This window comes from Perna viridis, chromosome 5 (genome assembly GCF_037379345.1).
Source record: "Perna viridis isolate PV_CMFRI_1.1 ecotype Kerala chromosome 5, ASM3737934v1, whole genome shotgun sequence".
NCBI lineage: Eukaryota > Metazoa > Mollusca > Bivalvia > Mytilida > Mytilidae > Perna > Perna viridis.
In genome coordinates this window covers 31,116,627-31,138,727 of record NC_142449.1, presented here as the reverse complement: position 1 = coordinate 31,138,727, position 22,101 = coordinate 31,116,627, and the positions used below count along the sequence as shown (strand labels likewise).

Below are 22,101 nucleotides of genomic sequence, written 5' to 3'. Positions count from 1 at the left end.
TTTTGAAATGTCAAGTAGTACTTTGAGATTTCCCGTATTAAGAGCAAACGGATATCCGTGAATGTTGATTTACTGGTACCTGAAAGAATCAAAGCCTGAGATGGACCCAGGAACAAAGAACCAGTCGATTGACCCATAATGCACATATGAAGACGGGCACCTGCACGATAACGGGGAACATAAGTCAATCCAAGAAAACATTCTATATGGTGCACTGTCAGGTCGAAATATTGTGAAACAAATTGTTTACAAACTGAAGTGATACAATATATATAAAAAGCATACCACATGCATGCGCAAACAAAGCAACATCCGTGAAATTAATGGTATCGAATGACGCTTTCATGGCCGTATCAACTTTGAAAACAGACTGTTGGCAGTCGCCCAGCTCTATCATTCTAAGTTGAGACGACCAGAGACAATGTTGAAAAGTTCAATTTACATACCTGACGAGATTTTTGTTGAAATTTTGTGTATCACGTCTTGATATCTATCTTCTGAAACAACAAAAGGATATGATTCTTTTTGTCCCAGATAAAGTTATTGTAAAAACATTTGCAGTTAAACATGTCTCTACATTACAAACAAAACAGTAACAAAGACAAGAAGAAGCCTAAAATCTATTGCAACAGATATGAGGTTGTAAAACGTCTTGGAAAGGGTAACTTTGGCACAGCCTTTTTGGTGCGGGATTTGAGACTGAAAACATTGGTAGCAGAAGGAGAGTCTGACTTGTAAGTTTGTCTCTAAGCGAAGAAATTATATTTTAAAATTACATTCTTGATCAATGTCCATCATAAGCTAAGGTAACATATGTAGAATATTTACACAGCTTTCATTTCAACTGAGCTACAATTAAATGTGTACCAGGGTATTCTGAATTTCTGCTTGTGTTTTTCATTTGGATACTGATATGAATGAATGTCGGGTTGGAGTCAGAACAATGTATCATGTTGAAAGTTGGGATCTCATTAACACCAAATGATTCATGACAATATCAAATTGAGGAAACTTGTGTGAAAATGATTGAAATTTCATTTAAAATGTAATACAAAAAAAATGGGAACACTACAGTCATACATGTACATGTATAACATGTATGTAACATGCCCGAAAATGAATCTGGAATGAAATTAAATAGGTCAAAGGTTGAGATAATTTACAGGTGAAATTGGCTCCCTTATTTTCATGAAAACAGATGTTTGAGTCGCTGTACTTGCTTGACTAAAGTGTGAAATCTAAAGTTTAATTGCCCATATTTATAACTTACATGTACATGTATTTGTATTGCACATTTTGGTTATAATCATTGGTCAAAATTGCTGGTTTTCTTAAATTTGACAAAATCAGAGATTAAATCATCCATTTATTCTGGAATATAAATTGCAGTGCCAATGTAGACTCATGTACTCAACCAGAAGTAACGAAAAAATTCAAATACTGTAATGTTGTATATTAAGTCCTTAAAAAATGTTGATTTGCAACGTTTTATTGCCATGTTTAGAAAAAAACCTGGTAGGGACCAAAAACACACCCATATGTAGGTAGTCTTTTACATGCAGTACTGTAATTGATAATTTCAATTGAAAAATGGTGTTATAGTTTATAGACGAGTACCACAAAAATTCTTTTTGTATGGCACGCCATTTTAACTCCAACCCGACATAAGTTATTATCCAAATATTAATAGGAATGGTTGCAGTTTCAGAGGAAATGCATACTCTTAAGATGATGAAGTTCCCAAGTCTGCTTTATTGGAGTAGAAAAGATGTATTACATATTACATGATAAGACTCATAATGACTCGACAGTCATTTTTAAACCAAATTAACAAGTGCAAGTTTTCAAAGAAAACAAAAACATTAACAGAATTTTATCTTCAAATGCATTTCATAACTTTTTTTTACAGTTAGATTGGGTTGCTTTTTTTTAAAACAATGACAATTTACACCTATGATATGTTGTAGACATTGTTTAAATCATTAATTTCAAGATTGATACTTTATTAGATGACACTTATACTGTATGTATATGTGGTAATAAACATGATCTAATCAATCTATTGTAAATGGTTTATTTTGTAATGACACACTATTTTTTACATTATCTTGTATATAGTAAAACCTTTTAGAACAGAACATGTAATGTTTTATTGATTTTTTTTTTTGCAGGAAAGTTTTAAAAGAAATTTCTGTTGGTGAATTAGCTCCAGATGAAACTGTTGACGCAGTCAGTGAAGCTAAAGTCTTATCCAAGCTCAATCATCCAGGCATTGTCAAGTTCCATGACAGTTTTATTGATGGTGAAGCATTCTGTATTGTGACAGAGTTCTGTGAGGTAAAGCAAATGAGAAACTATTCTTGATTTTAAATTTTCTCTGTCAATCAGGCAAACCAGTTATCCATACTTTTTTTTTGCCATGCTTGCTGACATAATGTATTATTTGGTACAAGTTGCAGATCAAGTTTGACTTTTGTTCCCATCTGTTTATTTTCTTATGAATTACGGTCCCTTGCAAACTCAGTTTTTCACACTTTTCTTGTTAAAAAATTGTACCTGAAGCTTGCATTCCATTCTCTTTAACAGATTTTTCTTCTGCTATGGGACTTTTTATATTAACATTTTGACAATATGGACTTCTGTGATATGATTTTAACATGAGGCAGGCCAATGAAATCCTTTTAGAAAACTAAGTATTTTGGCTACATTTGTTCAGCACTATTAACTGCACATTGGTTGACATCGCTGCTGCCATGTTGTTATGCTTGTTAACAAATAAAAAAAAATCTTTTTTTTTTTTCCATTTTTGTAAAAACAACTTTAGGGTCAGTGACAAACTAATAGGACATGTCAGGTTGCAGGAAACAAGTCTTTTATTTTTTTATACCCCAACTCTGGGTTATATTGCAATCACCTTGTCCATTCTTTGTCTGTTATACTTTTCTGTAGCAGTATCTCAGCTTCTAGAGGAGGGAATGCTTTTGCTTTTGCATGATGACTTCAACAGTGTTTCCCATTTCTGGTTTGACTGAAATTGTTCGAGTGGTTATCATAGCACAACCTGAAGTGAAACATCTTCTTTCGCCTAAACATAAAAATTTTCATAGTACTAACATGATTATTTGTACTGATGCCAAAAACAAAAATGAAATGTTTGTTTAGTGCTGCCTTACCTACCCTAGTTTTTTGTGCCTATCCTGAACATTTTATGGCCATTTTGGCTTGAGCCCTGTTAAAGTATTTCCCCATTAACTCCATGCAACAAATTTGAAAAAAAATTTAAAATTCCCTACATGCCCACCCAATTTTTTTGTTGGTAGCAGAAAACATGACTATTTTTTGTTTTGGCCAAATACATGTACATGCACATGTATTGGACCAGAAACTGACTCAATGAAAGATACAATAATCGTGAATTCTTGTGTTGGTACATAAAGTATATAAAATTCTTATGTTGTTACACTAAGAATATAATCATTATTTATATCATCATATTTTAGTTAGCAACTTGTTATGCATGTATATCAGTCGAGTGATGTTATGATTTGTAGTGCTACATCTTATACATTTATTTGTGTACTCTTTTTAAAGGGTGGCGATCTAGATGCTAAAATCAATGAACTATCTAAATCTAAGAAACACTTGGAAGAGACAACTATACTAGATTGGTTTGTCCAGTTAGTGTTAGCTGTTCATTATATGCATACACGGAGAGTTCTTCATAGAGATCTCAAATCCAGGTTAGTTCAGTAGTTCAAATATTTCTTTTTATATGAATAGCCCTGTAAGTGGGAGTCTATTTGTTTGCTCATCAAACTGTATATTATAATGTTTTTTCATCATTTGTTTTGTAGAAACATATTTTTGAAGGGAAACATGGTGAAGATAGGTGACTTTGGTATTTCTAAGATACTAATGGGAACAGCTGATCTGGCATCAACATTCACTGGAACGCCATATTACATGAGCCCTGAGGTGTTGAAACATGAAGGTTACAATTCCAAGTCAGATATCTGGTAAGGACTATGACACTATATCAGTAAAAGTCATATCAATCTTTGTGCAATCTTCTGGAAATTTTAGACATTTTGATATTTGGTAAGGTAAACAAAAAATGCCCCTTCCGACTAAAAGTTGCTTGCATTGCACTGACAACCCAGTACATTTTGTATAAATTGTTAGTTTTACTAAGATGGATTGTCTGTTTTTTTTTGTATTAATTTAGTTTCATAACTTACTTCATGTAACCTTCCCCCAGATAATGCATTTCAGTCAATTTGAATGAGATCACTCTTATGTTATGATTCTAGATAGTGCCCCTCACTACAATTTGAACTGTGATGGAAAACACATGAATATGCATCATAATACCCATACTAATAAAAAATGGGTATACTACAATCACGTTCTTTCAGAATAATTACGTTGAGGCAACTGTTCTGAGCCTTATGATAGATTATTTTATCATAACTTGATCCTATGAATATCTTTCTGTCTGACAATTCTACTATAATTGTGTGACTTGTATTGTTTTAACACACACCTTTTACATACATATACATGTAGCTTTGCCTTTGATATATTTTTAGCTGTTTGTTTTTTTTACAGGTCAATAGGTTGTATTCTGTATGAAATGTGTGCATTATGTCATGCATTTGATGGTAAAAGTCTGATGGCTGTGATGTATAAAATTGTTGAAGGGGAACCGCCCAAATTACCAGACATGTATTCTAATGAATTTAGCAGGGTATTAAATTTGTAAGTATATTACATCTACATGATTCTTGAGTTAGTTTTGTAAAAACGTGTGGGTCATGTGTCACATGTTGTTGATCTCTTTGAGATGATTTGGAAAACTATGAAGGGGACAAGATTATCATATAATTATAAAAAAAGTTTTTTCAGTTATTAAAAAGTTATCGAAAACTTTTTATAATTCAGTTTGAAAATTTACTTCTGTTAATTCCGAAATAATTGTTTGCATTTAATTTTGCAATTTAGTAATTTCTAGTTATAAATACAATATCAAGAAAATCCAGTTTAGTTAACTTTAAAAATCCAAAATATGATATTAACTACTAGAATGACAACCTGGCTACATTTTGTGTTATGCTAAAAATGTCACCATAGTTTAGATTATTTATTGAAAATGAGATAACTGTTTTTAGAACAATTACACACTTTTTAGTGAAAATTGATTTCATTCTCACTGATTTATTGGTCTTTTACAGAAGCCCTTTCTGAACTATTATCATATGAAATATGGCAATATTGTAGTGATCTTAGTGTGTGTTTGCCATGTGCTTTTGTGTTAGGTAGCATCACCATGCTCAAAATGTGTTTTTGTTACAGAATGTTGAATAGGGATCCAGAGAAGAGACCCAATGCAACAGATTTACTCAAGGAACCACTCTTAGCCAATCATATTGCAGTAAGTAAGAGGTCATAGGTCAAAAGATCAAACATGTACATACAAAGTACTTTAAAGAATGGAAAAAATCAGTAGCAAATTAAGATATTTGTAACATGTGGAGGGGGGGGGGGAGGGGGTGACTGGCCTATGAGGAAGCATGCCGAGATTTCCATTGAAAATTATGCAGTCTTAATTTTCAAGCAAAAAGGATCAGATCCCCTTGTATAACATGGAATTTTTGCTCAACAAATCTTTCCTCATCTCTAAAAGATGAAAATGTCATAGAATCGGAGGACTGAAAATCTAAAATGTAATCTTTGCACTTGTGTCATCAGGGCTGTTCCATTTAAATCTACATGGGAAGAGGGGGGGATGCCAATTTTTTATTTTTCTCTTGGTGGGGGTGAGAAATATTTTTTAATATGTCGGTAGGGATATGTTTTATAAATTGAATTATGATGGTAGGGGTTGAATTTCGTCTCGAAAATGCAATACACGTGAGGGTTGGAAGATTTTGATGCTCTTATTTCCCAAAATTTAGTAATTCACATGCATTTTTCAACAGATTGATCAAATGTTTTGGTATTTTATTTTTTTCTGGTGATGGGGGTATCTAAAGAGTCTATAATCTATGTTGGGGTTGGAGGTTGGCAACACTTTTTTATATTGGTTATGTCCCCCCCTCTCCATATATATTTAAATGGAACAGCCCTCATATGATATGGTCCTTGTATTACATGGAATGTATCATTATACCCATACGCAACGAATGGATAGTATATTGGAATCATCTTGTCCATCCCAATTTCATCACAAAAATCTTGATTCCCAATGAATGGGTTGATTTCAAATTTTATGTTTGGCTTCATAAAGTTGGGGCTTACTTTGTAAGCAATTCTGTCATATATCAATTTCCTGCATGAATGGGGGTATGCCTAGCACAAGTTACCAGCATGATAACATGTGCAACTGTATGTTGATAGTGTTACAGTGTCACTATCAAGTCATTCAGGCTAAAATTTCCAAGTGGACTTTAGATGTTAGATTACCTACAGGAATTGATCTCTAAAGTTCATTCTTTTTCATAAACAAGTAATAGATTTTGGGTTAAAGGTAAAATATTTTATTGTACAAATACTGATGATTTCTACTTCATAATCATATGATCAATGTAAAACATTGCTGTGTATTTGTAAAACATGTAATAACATTAAAATTCTTTTCACAGAAAATGTCTAAGGAATATCAATCAAGGCATACGGATCATGCAACAAAAGACGCTGAAGAAATAGCCAAGTTATTGTAAGTACTGAAAGTGTTGTAAAGTTATTTGCTATTGTGGAGAAATGTACAGCAGTCTTGTGACAAAAAAGATCAAGAGAGATGGCATGCTCACCCATTGTTAGACAACTGATTTTTAGTAAAACTTTGAAATATATGATGTAAAAATATCTTTTAGAATGGAAAACCCTTTGTATTGTGATCCCCTGTCTTTCAGTACAAGTATACAAAGATAACACTTTTAAAGTGCCAATTTCATGTGCCATCTATATAATTCTTTTCTCAAAAGTGCAACAACCAAAAGAAAATATAATTGATTGATGGTGTGATTAGGAACTGTTTCTGAACAAGAAATAAAAGTGAATTTGTTAAGCAGAAAACAATTATAACAATTTTTTTTATTATTTAGAAAACAAAAGGCTAAATTAAAGGATTTGAAAGAGACAGAAGAGGATAAGAAATGGAAAAACTTGCCACCACGTGAGAGGATGAGGATACGTAAACAGATGGAAGCTGATCAGGAGGCTGAGAGATTAAGGTAGATTTAAATGATCATTTCCTCCAAGGATCTAGACTACTCAAAATATGACTGTATTCGCACATGAGAAACATTTAACCCAAATTGTATTAGAGTTATCATTTTTAGTTATCATTGAACTTAATAGAGGTTTAAGGCCATGGCCAGGTTGCTCTAAAGATTTATTCGCTTGGGAAAAGTTATCCACTGGATAAGTCTAGTGCAATCTGTACAAGTTGTCCTCTGGATAAGTCTTAACACAATCTATAAAAGTTATCCACTGGATAAGTCTAGTACAATCTATACAAGTTCTCCGGTGGATAAGTTTAGTACAATCTATACAAGTTATCCAGTGGATAAGTCTTAACACAATATATACAAGTTATCCAGTGGATAAGTCTTAACACAATCTATAAAAGTTATCCACTGGATAAGTCTAGTGCAATCTATTCAAGTTCTCCGGTGGATAAATTTTGAACAACTAGGCCCTGGTAACTAAACTCATCCCTATGTAATATATACAGTCTGCAATCAGAATTAGAATCAAAGTCAAGTTGTCTATAAATTATTATGAGGTTGATATTTTATAATGAAGCAGGCATGATGCACAAATATTTTCTTGTTCATTTAATAATTTTTTGGTTTATTTTCAATAATAATTACAAAAAAAAACTAGTAGTTTGACTAAAATTTCCACAAAAAGTTTTTTTGTGCCTCTTGTGTGTATGGACTAGTGAAAAGAAAGAACTTTGGGGGAAAAAGAGCAAGAAAGAAACCCAATCTTAATTTTGTAAATTTTTAAGATATTGGAGAAAAATATTGTTATGATTATCAAACAAAGGAAATAATTTAGAACTTTTTGTTTTAGGGAATCTGCAAAACTTCAGCTCTCAGAAAACCAGCAGAGAAAAGAACAGATACAGAAAACATTGAATAAAAGATCGGTAAGTATAAGTGTTCAGTTACATATAACTGGCTTATACATTTCCCATGATGTTTACAAAAAATTCATCAGAATTGAGCAAATAAAATTTATGACAGAGTTAATGTGAAATTGGGTGAACTTTTTACATGGAATTCATGTTAATTTTGTGTGAAGATTGATTTTATACAAATTTTATGTGAACAGTATTTTCCTGTGTAGGGTGTTAGTATAATTTTCTGTGTGACTGTGGGACTCAGTTTGTAGGATTTAACAGATTTTTCAACAGCTGATGGGGCGTTACTGTTTTAAAAATTCAAGAAATTATAATTTTTTTTGGTCTCATCATGTCATTCAAAGACATACAAAATATTTTCAATTGTTTTAATTTTGTTAAAGCATATGACACTCATTGCAATGCCAGTCAAGAAATTGACAGCTTAAATTATTCTATGAATTGACTATACTCAAAATTGTTGTACAGGGAAACACCTTTCTTGAAAAGGAGAAGGGTCATTAAGGGCCATTTTTTGCCCAATCTTAGAAGTAAATGATTTTATGGTTTTCTCTTTGTTGCAACTTGTTTATTACCATAAATAACCATTTTTTATCATTCAAAGCAATTTTTTTCATTTTTGGGCCAAAACTAGCAAAAAACAACAAAATACTCAAAATTGTTGTACTGGGAAACACCTTTCTTAAAAATTTGTAAGGTTTAAGGATGTTTTGGGTTTATTAAGGTTCAAAATACTGTTGAATAAATATAAAGGGACATTTAAAAGTGACAATTTATTAAGATTTAGTAGGGTTTGCTGTAGTTTGATGAAAATAAAAGGCCTGTGGTGTGTGATGTTCAGTTCGAGATAGTTGACAGGACAAAAGGGCAGCAACTCGTATTCTAAATTTTGTTTTAATTTTAGACTCCAGCCTGGGCTGGTGGTACTGGAGAAGGAGAGCGTTTTAGAGAAGCCTTAACAGTTGTTAAAGAAACCATGAGAGAAAAGACAAGGGGAGATAACAGTAAAGATTTTGGAACTAGATCTGCCCCCTGTATGTACCTAATACTAACCACCTCACTCCTACACTTAGGTAGTGGTATCATTGGCAACAGATGAATTAATGAGTGCTGGACCTGGCTCTACAAAACTTACATAAGTCTCCTAATGTTCTTAACTGTTTGTTACATCATAGAATTTAAATACTTTGATTGAAGTTACCATTACAGTTAAGAATGTTCTCAGACTTAAGTATTTTTAAAGTTTTGTGTCTCCCATGACTGATATCAGTAACTTCAGTTCAAGTGGCAGATCTACAATATTAAAGTTATAGGGTGTGAAACAAGTCCCAACAGAAGCAAGGTCCGAAATGTTAGGGGTATAATACATGAATTCACACATGTCATTTTTCTCCGAATGACCCTAGATTTGTCTCTGAATAACCTTTAGAACTTTTAGAACATTTTTAAAAATTTCAAACAAATTTTAAACTGTGATGTCATTAATCTTTAAGTTGAAGGAGAATTCAGCTAGAAAGCAATAGGAATATATTTTCATCAATGGCGTCCACAAGTGTAAATACGTTTGACTCTAAGTGCCATTTACCTTCTATATTACCATATTTAATAAAATATTTTTGAAAGGTAGTTTATAAAATATACTGTAATTTTACTTATTTTGGCGGGTTCTTAATTTCGCGATTATTGGTCTACGAACATATTCACAGGTACTTATTTATTTATAATTTTAGCGTAAAGAATAATGGTAGAAATTCTCTTTGGCATGTACTTATTTTTGAGGATAGTGCATGATGGGAAAATTCTTTAAATTAAGTACAATTATAGTATTTTGTCCTCACTATTTGATGTTTTTTTTTGGTTTATTGTGCACAAAAGTGTGGTGAAATATAAGTTAGTTTGAAAATCTTGTGGCAGCACGTTTCCTTGACAATAACAACTGCACAAGTCATGTCATACTAATTTGAGCATGGTGTTATTTATAAAAAAATATAGGAGACAAAATATTTGATGTAAAGACCTTTCATGCAGTATAGATGGGAATTTTAGTTCATCATGTCAGTTAGTATACACTTTAACATAGTTATTTAGTTAGTTATCTATCTTTCAATGCTATTCTTCAGATATAAGAATCATAACAAAGCAGAAATAGATAGACTAGTGGTAACAATGAATGGTAGTAATACTTTCTCATTGGTTTTCATTTTTGTGGCAATTTTAAGAATTATTCATTGTTTACATTTGTTAATTAAGGGAACTTTCTGTCTTGTTTCTTGCTTTTACAGCTTAAGTTTTGGTATATAAAGGTTTTTATTTAATGAAATTTTCTAAATCAGACAACTTTTGAGTTTTGTTAATATCAAGTCCAGTATGTTCTAAACAGTATAATTTGAACTAAATGGAACAAATATTTGTATGTCAGAAAGAGGTTCAGTTGTCAGAGACCAAATTCACTGTACTTTAAATTTTTTTCTCAAAGTAAAACCGTTAAAAAACAAGTACTATCTTTTAAAAAGATAGCAGATGCAATAAAATTTTCTTCTTTTAACTTCTAAGTTCCTACATTTCTTTCAAGAAAATAACACATCAATGGCATGCAATTTCAAATTTTCAATACATATTTTTCGAATGCCACTAAGTTATCAGTGTTTGGCCAATTGGGAAACAGAATTGCGATCAAGTTGAATTGGGTTTCCATAGAAGAGCATCCTTAAGGTCAAAGGGTAAAAAGCAAAACTATACGGACTGGGTCAGAAAAATAATTAAAATAAAATCATACACATAACTTGAAGTAGGACCTATTGAAAACTTTTTTATATTAGTTTGTGTAATAATAAAATTGTTCAAAGTGAGACAGAAAAACCCCTGTGCATAAAGAGTCAGACAGGGTGTTGTAAAATTTGAAATCCACAAAATTGAGACCCATTGAGTTAAAGTATTTTCACATTAAGACAACCTTGATCAAATTAGGCATGAACATATATACTTCTACACTGAGTGAGCTTGTGACACATTGCTTTTTCTCCTTACACAGTGTTAATACAGCATGAAATAGTTGAGTCCAGCGACGAGGAAGAACCGACAATCAAGAGTAAAACTTTAACGGGTCCAGAGATTGAAACATTATTGGCCCCTGATGATCGACCTATAACTCCTCTTAGAGACAAGATGGTTTATGATATCAACCATTCTTCTTTAGATTTTAAAGATGGTAACTTGAGTATTGTTTATTTGTAGTAATTGTTTAAAGGTACTATCTTTTTTATTTGATGTTTTTGTAAAAGTTAGGTTGATTAAAGTTTTGTATTTTAATTTAAAGCTTACTTTTCAATTTGCTACTGGGATTTTGTGATGCCAAATTCTGTTTGTCCATTATTTCATATGCAGACTTGAACACAATAGAATCGACATCCTTCAGTGGATTTTGTCCATATGTGATACATGCTAAGCATAGGTAAATGAGGAATCCTATTTGATTCTCAAGGTCATGGGTCAAAGGGACGAATTTTTACATGGCAAGATGGATGTCATGCTTCATGTGGCTTTTTGTTCACTAGCTGTTCAAGCAACTATAATATTTATGGTCTCCATGCCTCAAGGCGATTAAGTGTCAGTCTCTGTAAGAATATGGCATTAGGTGAAACATGGTATGAAAAACCCATCATTTTGTTAGTATAATTTGATTACATGTGTATTTGCACCATCAGATTCAAGGAAAACAGACAAGATTTTCCAAATCATGCTGGACCATTGAGTTCCAATTTCATTGAAATGCACTGAACATTTCAAGGGCAGATAAGTCTGTCAAAAATCTCATTTTTCTAAGATCCTATTGAAAAGTTTTTTTAGCAAATCCAGTGATGCAGAGATCAAATAATGGTCTTTAAATAGAGAATGTATCCTTGAGTGATATTTTATTGTCAGATCGGTTGAATTTTGACATGCATGTTTCTGATTTTTCCTCTTTTGCCCGATTCTTACCAGTACTTACACTTAAAAACATTTTGGCGAGACATTTGCAAACTAAATGATTCAAAATTTGAAATAATCTATGTCAAATACATGAGTTCTGAAAAAAATTAGAAAACTACTTATTCACAACTTTAAACTGCCTTTTTAGTCTTTGGATTATTGGGTAAAAGTATGGCCACTATAGACAATGCCTATGTGATAAATCTGTGTGTTTAATTTCTAGTTGGCCCATTTACATAACTAACTGTCTTCATGTTTTCCATACCTTCCTATGAAATTGTCTTCCCTTCTTACTGAATTGTGTAGCAACATTAATATGCTATCAGATTTTTAGATAAAGAGAACAAGAAATTGAAAAAAATATTGAATTCTAATTAATTATATTTACATTATATTTTTTTGATACAAATAGAATTCCATCTTATAGAAAAAAAATAGTTTATTACATTGTTTTTTTTTACAATTGTTCTGTTGATAGCTTATGTTTGAAGGTGCAAATTTAAAAGTAAATGCTTCAAGATTATAAACATTTCTTCATTTAACAAGGTATTGGTTGAATTTGGAATTATTTTGGAATTAAGAAAATGACCAAAAATAAAATTTATGAAACTTACCCTTACTTAGTCATGCTGTTATGTCTAAGGGGTAGGGTTAGTAAGATAACAAACGTCAGGGAAACTTACTAACCCCCCCTTAGTCATGACGGCATGACTAACCTTCTTAGTAGGGGTAAGTTTTACAAAATATTTTTTTTCACTTATTTTCTTAAATCCAAAATAATTTCAAATTTAAATTATACCTTGTTTTTTTGCATATTTTACCATTAAAAATCCTGTTCTTATTCTTCTTTTCTTTTAGGTATTCCTGAAAGTCCTGAAATGGCAGATACATTCTATTCCCAGTATGAAGATTTTGACAAATCCAGCTCTGATGAAGAATTGGAACAGACAGTTGTGCCCAAAAAGAAAGAGGAAGGAACTTTAAAAGCTAGGTCATTGGCAAGTACAACTATAGGAAAATCAGTGGCGACATCTGTTGGGGAGAGAGAGGAAGGCCAGTTGTATGACTTGCTACAGAATGTCCTGGACAAGGGAGAGGATGCAGGTAAACAAGCCAGTTGATTTGCTTATGGATCTAATCAGAGTCTTGATTTTCTTTATGCGGATCTGATTTCCAAATGAGTAAACTTAATACATTTATAAATCACTGACAAGAACTTATAACCTGGATGTAAAGAAATGAATGCTTGGGACAATCAACTACCCATGACAAGTCGTTCAGTTTTTAGCTCACCTTGCCGAGGGCCATGTGAGCTATTGCCATCACTTGGCATCCAGTCATCTATAACAATTTTTCAAAACTCTTCTCCTCTGACACTACATGACCAGTTGGAACCAAACTTAGCATGAATGTTCCTTGGGTATCCTGCATAGAACTGTTGCAGGGATTTTTGATCTGTCGAAAAAAATATTGCTGCCGTTACTAAAAATAGAACATAGGGGTCAGGCAGTAGTTTTTCACATATATCTCCAAAAGCGTCAGGTTTAGCCAAATTCTGACAGGGTAAATGTGTTTAGCATGGTGAGATCTATCTGTGGTCAAATTTTCATTTTAATCTGATAAGCCATGTTGGAGTTATTGCCCTTTTTGACATTTTTTGCTATTTTCAATGTTATTTTATTTCAAAAATCTTCTTCTCTGACACTACTTGACCATTTGAAAACCAAACTTGGTATTGAATGTTCCTTGGTGTACCCTGCATAGAATTATTGTGGAGATTTATGATCTGTCGAAAAACATGGCCGCCATTACTAAAAATAGAACGTAGGGATCAGACAGTAGTTTTTCACATATTTCTCCAAAACCGTTAGGTTTAGCAAAATTCTGACATGGGATTAATGTTTTCAACATGGTTAGATCTATCTGTGGTCAAATTTTCATCTTAATCTGTTACGCCATGTTGGAGTTATTGCCCATTTTCGAAATTTTTTGCTATTTTCAATGTTATTTTATTTCAAAAATCTTCTTTTCTGACACTACTTGACCAATTGGAAACCAAACTTGGTATGAATGTTCCTTTGGGTATCCTGTATAGAACTCTGGTGGGGATTTTTGATCTGTCGAAAAACATGGCTGCCTTTTCTAAAAGTAGAACATAGGGTCTGACAGTAATTTTTCACATATATCTCCAAAACCATTTGGTTTAGCAAATTATTTCGATTGCTGAAGTGACCCTTCTTATAAGGCCTTCAAAAATCTTCATGGATCAAAGTTGTCAGGCGACTCCTTGTAAGAGTTATTGTCCTTGAAAGATGAAAAATGACTTCTTTTTTTTTTTTACAGTTTTCAGCCTATATCTTGAAAACGATAATAGATAGAGAGAAACTTTCAATCACTGAAATGATTCTGATGATAGTCTTACCAAAGTCTTCTTGAGTCAAAATTGTTGGACAACTCCTTGTTAAATGTATTGCCCTTGAAAGACAAACATTAATCAGAGGAGCGATTAGGCTTCTGGGAGCCTCTTGTTAATTGATACCTTAATAGCATTGTGCATACAGCAATTAAGTAGCACTCCAGCTAAGAATCATGCAAAATGTGATTCATGGCTGAAAAGCCTACATATTTTTATCTTTGATATTTTGTTTGAATTGCCATAGTAAACATAAATTAACACTTGGTTTTTCATATAACCTGTGTTCTTTGGAGATAAAAAGTAGATAAAATGCACTGTAGTTTTCAAAATTAAGGAAGATAACTCTGTAAATGATACTAAAATAGAGTAGACTATTGGATTTTCAATGTTTTCAATACATTTCATAATATAGACCCAAAAACTAAATTAATTACAAAAAATAAAAAAAATATGTAGCCATTTTGGGGTATATCAATTTTTTCAGATTTTGCATGGTTCTTGCAAAGACAGCTACTTGATTAGTTAAATATGGCTGTGAGATTTAAATAAAACTTATAAGTTTCTAATTGATATAGTGCATGAGTACTTTGATTAGATCTTGGGAGAACATTGTGAACTAAATATATTAAAATAAACATAAAGACTGATCATGTAATGAAGTTTATTCATGTTAACTTGAGTTTCACTCTGCAAAGATTAATATGAAGTAGGTGTAATCTGTAAGAGGACAAAATTGATTATATAACGATATTTAAAAAAAAATATTTTTACCTTTTACAGCTTTACATCACCTTACTAGGATTTATTTATTCTTCCAAATTTAACAGAACCTTAAGATATGAGCCATGAACAGAAAAACATTTTGTTTTTGTAAAGGATACGAAACTAATAAAGATCCAAACTAGGTATTACAGGTTTACTTCCTGTCAGACTGTATTTAGGCTCTCAGTGGTTCTTAGGTCAAAGGTTAAATTCGTATTAATTACTGTTATGAGGACTCATGTCTGTATAAGTTACATGAAGTTTTGACTCTAGTTAGTCTATTAATTTTAGAGATAGTTTCCAGACTAGGTTTCAGAAAAAAATGATAAAAATTTAGATAAAGTGACGCATTGGTATTAAAAAAAAACAGTATAAATGATCATTTCTATAAATTTGAAATTTGTTTCAGAATCAACTTTGACCTTTCAAGAAGACAGTGATTCCAGTGCATTTGGCCCAGTTGCCAGAGGAAATAAGATAAAAAATTTAAGACTGTATCCTTTTCTAGAATTGTTTATCAACTGTCTTTGTTTAGCATAGATGAGTTTTAATAAATAAACAAGACACAAACATGACAATAAAGGTTCTTTAAAAGTTCTGTAAGGTTAATCAAACACTTGCACTTGAAAGTTGAATCACATCTGTGCAGGAAATTGTCACATTTTCCTTTCCCAAGAATTACTGTAAATTGGGATATTTTGGTGGTTTATAACAAAATGTGCATATGACTTTGCTCACAGTGTTCAATGCTTTATTGCAAATACAAATGTATTGCTTAGTTTTTTCTTATTTTGTGCGAGTCTTCAACAGTAAACCATAGTAGGATTATCATATCTCAAAATATTTAATATTTTGCATAGATTAACATTTTTATACTTGGCACATTATGATATGTTTAATTTGGTGTGTTTTATTTTGGTTGTTTCATCAGAATAAAAACAATCCATTTGATTCTAATGCTACCAGTGGCAGATTGATTCTAATGCTACCAGTGGCAGATTGATTCTAATGCTACCTGTGACAGATTGATTCTAATGCTACCAGTGGCAGATCCATTCTAATGCTACCATTGGCAGATTGATTCTAATGCTACCAGAGGCAGATCGATTCTAATGCTACCAGTGGCAGATCCATTCTAATGCTACCAGTGGCAGATCCATTCTAATGCTACCTGTGACAGATTGATTCTAATGCTACCAGTGGCAGATTGATTTTAATGCTACCAGTGGCAGATCCATTCTAATGCTACCAGTGGCAGATTGATTCTAATGCTACCAGTGGCAGATTGATTCTAATGCTACCTGTGACAGATTGATTCTAATGCTACCAGTGGCAGATCCATTCTAATGCTACCATTGGCAGATTGATTCTAATGCTACCAGAGGCAGATCGATTCTAATGCTACCAGTGGCAGATCCATTCTAATGCTACCAGTGGCAGATCCATTCTAATGCTACCTGTGACAGATTGATTCTAATGCTACCAGTGGCAGATTGATTTTAATGCTACCAGTGGCAGATCCATTCTAATGCTACCAGTGGCAGATCGATTCTAATGCTACCAGTGGCAGATTGATTCTAATGCTACCTGTGACAGATTGATTCTAATGCTACTAGTGGCAGATCCATTCTAATGCTACCAGTCACACATTGATTCTAATGCTACCAGTGGCAGATTGATTCTAATGCTACCAGAGGCAGATTGATTCTAATGCTACCAGTGGCAGATTGATTCTAATGCTACCAGTGGCAGATTGATTCTAATGCTACCTGTGACAGTTTGATTCTAATGCTACTAGTGGCAGATCCATTCTAATGCTACCAGTCACACATTGATTCTAATGCTACCAGTGGCAGATTGATTCTAATGCTACCAGAGGCAGATTGATTCTAATGCTACCAGTGGCAGATTGATTCTAATGCTACCAGTGGCAGATCCATTCTAATGCTACCAGTGGCAGACTGATTCTAATGCTACCAGTGGCAGATTGATTCTAATGCTACCAGAGGCAGATTGATTCTAATGCTACCAGTGGCAGATTGATTCTAATGCTACCAGTGGCAGATTGATTCTAATGCTACCAGTGGCAGATCCATTCTAATGCTACCAGTGGCAGACTGATTCTAATGCTACCAGTGGCAGATTGATTCTAATGCTACCAGAGGCAGATTGATTCTAATGCTACCAGTGGCAGATCCATTCTAATGCTACCAGTCACACACTGATTCTAATGCTACCAGTGGCAGATCCATTCTAATGCTACCAGTGGCAGATCCATTCTAATGCTACCAGTGGCAGATCCATTCTAATGCTACCAGTGGCAGATTGATTCTAATGCTACCAGAGGCAGACTGATTCTAATGCTACCAGTGGCAGATTGATTCTAATGCTACCAGTCACAGATCCATTCTAATGCTACCAGTGGCAGATCCATTCTAATGCTACCTGTGACAGATTGATTCTAATGCTACCAGTGGCAGATTGATTTTAATGCTACCAGTGGCAGATCCATTCTAATGCTACCAGTGGCAGATCGATTCTAATGCTACCAGTGGCAGACTGATTTTAATGCTACCAGTGGCAGATCCATTCTAATGCTACCAGTGGCAGATTGATTCTAATGCTACCTGTGACAGATTGATTCTAATGCTACTAGTGGCAGATCCATTCTAATGCTACCAGTCACACATTGATTCTAATGCTACCAGTGGCAGATTGATTCTAATGCTACCAGAGGCAGATTGATTCTAATGCTACCAGTGGCAGATTGATTCTAATGCTACCAGTGGCAGACTGATTCTAATGCTACCAGTGGCAGATTGATTCTAATGCTACCAGTGGCAGATTGATTCTAATGCTACCAGTGGCAGATTGATTCTAATGCTACCAGTGGCAGATTGATTTTAATGCTACCAGTCACACACTGATTCTAATGCTACCAGTGGCAGATTGATTCTAATGCTACCAGAGGCAGATTGATTCTAATGCTACCAGTCGCAGATTGATTCTAATGCTACCAGTACCAGATCCATTCTAATGCTACCAGTGGCAGACTGATTCTAATGCTACCAGTGGCAGATTGATTCTAATGCTACCAGAGGCAGATTGATTCTAATGCTACCAGTGGCAGATTGATTCTAATGCTACCAGTGGCAGATTGATTCTAATGCTACCAGTGGCAGACTGATTCTAATGCTACCAGAGGCAGATTGATTCTAATGCTACCAGTGGCAGATCCATTCTAATGCTACCAGTGGCAGATTGATTCTAATGCTACCAGTGGCAGATTGATTCTAATGCTACCAGTGGCAGACTGATTCTAATGCTACCAGTGGCAGATCCATTCTAATGCTACCAGTGGCAGATCCATTCTAATGCTACCAGTGGCAGACTGATTCTAATGCTACCTGTGGCAGACTGATTCTAATGCTACCAGTGGCAGACTGATTCTAATGCTACCAGAGGCAGATTGATTCTAATGCTACAAGTGGCAGATCCATTCTAATGCTACCAGTGGCAGATCCATTCTAATGCTACCAGTCACACACTGATTCTAATGCTACCAGTGGCAGATTGATTCTAATGCTACCAGTGGCAGATTGATTCTAATGCTACCAGTGGCAGATTGATTCTAATGCTACCAGTGGCAGATTGATTTTAATGCTACCAGTCACACACTGATTCTAATGCTACCAGTGGCAGATTGATTCTAATGCTACCAGAGGCAGATTGATTCTAATGCTACCAGTGGCAGATTGATTCTAATGCTACCAGTGGCAGATCCATTCTAATGCTACCAGTGGCAGACTGATTCTAATGCTACCAATGGCAGATTGATTCTAATGCTACCAGAGGCAGATTGATTCTAATGCTACCAGTGGCAGATTGATTCTAATGCTACCAGTGGCAGATCCATTCTAATGCTACCAGTGGCAGACTGATTCTAATGCTACCTGTGGCAGACTGATTCTAATGCTACCAGTGGCAGATCCATTCTAATGCTACCAGTGGCAGATTGATTCTAATGCTACCAGTGGCAGATTGATTCTAATGCTACCAGTGGCAGACTGATTCTAATGCTACCAGTGGCAGACTGATTCTAATGCTACCAGTGGCAGATTGATTCTAATGCTACCAGTGGCAGATTGATTCTAATGCTACCAGTGGCAGATCCATTCTAATGCTACCAGTGGCAGATCCATTCTAATGCTACCAGTGGCAGACTGATTCTAATGCTACCAGATACTAAATATTCGTATACATTATGTTTTGGTGTGTTTAATTTTCACACTTTTAAAAGAGACACCAAATAAACCAAAATATCCCAATATACAGTATCTGAGCCTGCTCCGAAACAAGCATGAAATCAGATGACAACCATGTTCTGACTTAATATACAGGTGTATTTAGATATTTGATAGCCACAAGACTTATGAAATGAGAATTTCAATATTCTTCTTCCATATAATGTTGTTTTAGTTCATTCATATATTTAATGTGCAAATTAAGATGTCCATGTTTACTGGTATTTAAATATAAAGTACATGTAAACTGTATTTTAAAACAATATTTCCTTAACTATGCTATCAGTGAATGTCAAAAGGTTCTTGGTGAAGAAGGTTTTGAGAAAGCCTATGGATATTTGAAGAAGGCTCGGTATGAGAAACAAAACTCCTTGGACTCAGCTGAAGAAGACATAATGCAGGGACTTCGGAAATTTGTTAAAAACCCTAGTGACTGCTTTCTAGTGGACCAATTGTTATTTTTAGAAGAACAGGCTAAAATTAGCAAGGGATAGTTCAAACCATATTTAGGATTAAGAAATTTATAACATCAGTCAGTTTTTAAATGAGCATTTAGTAACCATGTTCAAAACCATAATTGCTCTGTATGAAAATTTAATGGAAAGCATTTGTAAGAATTCTCATGATTGGATAAATTTGGATGTGAACTCAATTATCATTTGCTTACACATGTATATGGTTGTGAATTTTGTTACTGCTGATATCAGAGATCTGTGATGTTGATTATCTATTTATAGAAATGATGCAATGATGTCCTAGACAATTCATGACCATGGAATTTGATTCCATATAACTGTATACATAGTTCCCCCTCCCTTATGTGTTCAAGTTGTTGTTGTGTACACACATCTGGGAGCATGTGAAAATAATTGTTGGGTACAGGTTTACCTATTTAAAGAATCATGCAGAGAGTAAAAAGTTCATATTTTTTTTGTAGTGTAAATTCATCTAGTAAGTCAACACCTGTGAAAGAAATGAAGGATAAAAGAATGTTGAGAAAGTAGAAAAAGAAATGTCTTGATTATAAAGTAATTCTACTAAGTGAAAATATTGTTGAATACTTTTCAGTAAAATAAAACAGCTTTGACTGCCATTACTTTCTGTACCTAAGATACACCTTTAATGGAATATACAATCATAAATGGCACTTTCTGGAAGCCTTTAGGTTGTATAGAAAGTTTTCAAAAAAATTGCAGTCTTTTTCTTTTTTTGTATGACTCTTAGATCAGCTTGTACTTGAATTTTCATGAGTGCTCGTTTTATAACATTGTATATGTTTGCTTTTGTTTGATGTATGTACAGGGTGTAACAAAAACAGGATTTTGTAACCTTGTAATGTTGGTGTAATGTTTGTAAAGGAGAAGTTGTAAAATAATTAGAGCTTGTATGCTTTTTCAGAAAAATTAAAGAAAAAACTGGTATTTTTCAGTTTTTATAGTTTAAATGATTTTAGTTGGTTTTTAATTTATCTGTTCATAACTTTTGTTCATATTGTTTGTTGAACTAACAACTTGAGAACAGAATCTTTATCAGATATTGAAAATAGATGAGATATCATAGTTTTTTTACGAAAAACGTGGCCCAAGTATTGACACATGTAATAGTTGTTATACTTCTATATAGGGTATGTAAGTCTTGTTCTAGTTTCATTTTCTTTACCGGAATTTCTGATGTAGAACGTATTGAAAGCCGAAGACCGACCTGCATTTTATTGTTTACTTCTGGGTTCTCAAAACGCTGTATAACAATGCAAAATCTTCTAGTTTATGTATTTTCTTAGTTCATTTATCATGTAGAAATAGTTAATTGTCATTTTTGTTGGTAGTTTTTACACAGAAAGTTTTTTGCCCTTAACAATGAACTCAACGCTCTCTAAATGACAAATCTCTATGCTTATGAATGGTAGAATAGGACTCATTCTTGTGAAATCACAGGGTCACATGACAAGACTTACATGCCCTATTACAGAGTTGTGTTCTACTTAAAATCAAGGCAGTTAATTTAAATATTAGAAATGATACATGTTAAATTAATATTGCTATTTAATCAGAAAAATATGTGTGCTGTATAAACTATTATCCGTCCATTTAACCATTCCAATGTCCAACGAAACTGAATCAGAATTAGATGCAACTATTGATTAACTTAATTATTTAGTTCACGGTATATGATACTAATTCACTTTAATCACGTGCATAATTAGAATAGAGAAAATGTTAACGATGATAATGATGATTAATATGTTTAACCATCCTCGAACCATAACATTCCACAATTATAATACATTACCACTCTAAAAAAAAATTGCACAAATTACCTTATGTGTTGTTAATAATATATTTTTGTTACATGTTATTATTTTTTTGTACTTGCAATGTATTTAAAAACATATGTTTTTATTTGTATAGATAAGTATTATCATGTGTTTTACATATAGATGTTCCATTTATGAGTTTTAATATGCATTCATTTAATAATAAAAGGGTCATTATTTTGTATAA

General features: G+C 33.3%; 1 protein-coding gene across 2 annotated transcripts; it reads left to right on the top strand.

The window, feature by feature from the left end:
• The first annotated feature begins 163 nt into the window (after positions 1–163).
• LOC148617057 (serine/threonine-protein kinase Nek11-like) lies at positions 164–22,101 on the top strand. Of its 2 annotated transcripts, XM_088584345.1 has the most exons (14): positions 164–734; positions 2,172–2,337; positions 3,592–3,740; positions 3,855–4,016; positions 4,609–4,758; positions 5,353–5,431; positions 6,642–6,715; positions 7,104–7,232; positions 8,080–8,155; positions 9,054–9,183; positions 11,181–11,357; positions 12,977–13,222; positions 15,706–15,790; positions 19,887–22,101. In XM_088584345.1, exons 1-14 carry the CDS (start codon positions 568–570, stop codon positions 20,092–20,094), a joined length of 1,998 nt encoding a protein of 665 aa, XP_088440471.1. In that variant the 5' UTR covers positions 164–567; the 3' UTR covers positions 20,095–22,101. The 2 variants fall into 2 exon arrangements, with proteins under 2 accessions (XP_088440471.1, XP_088440472.1); XM_088584346.1 differs by lacking the exon at positions 11,181–11,357 and having other exon boundaries at positions 420–734; positions 19,887–20,245.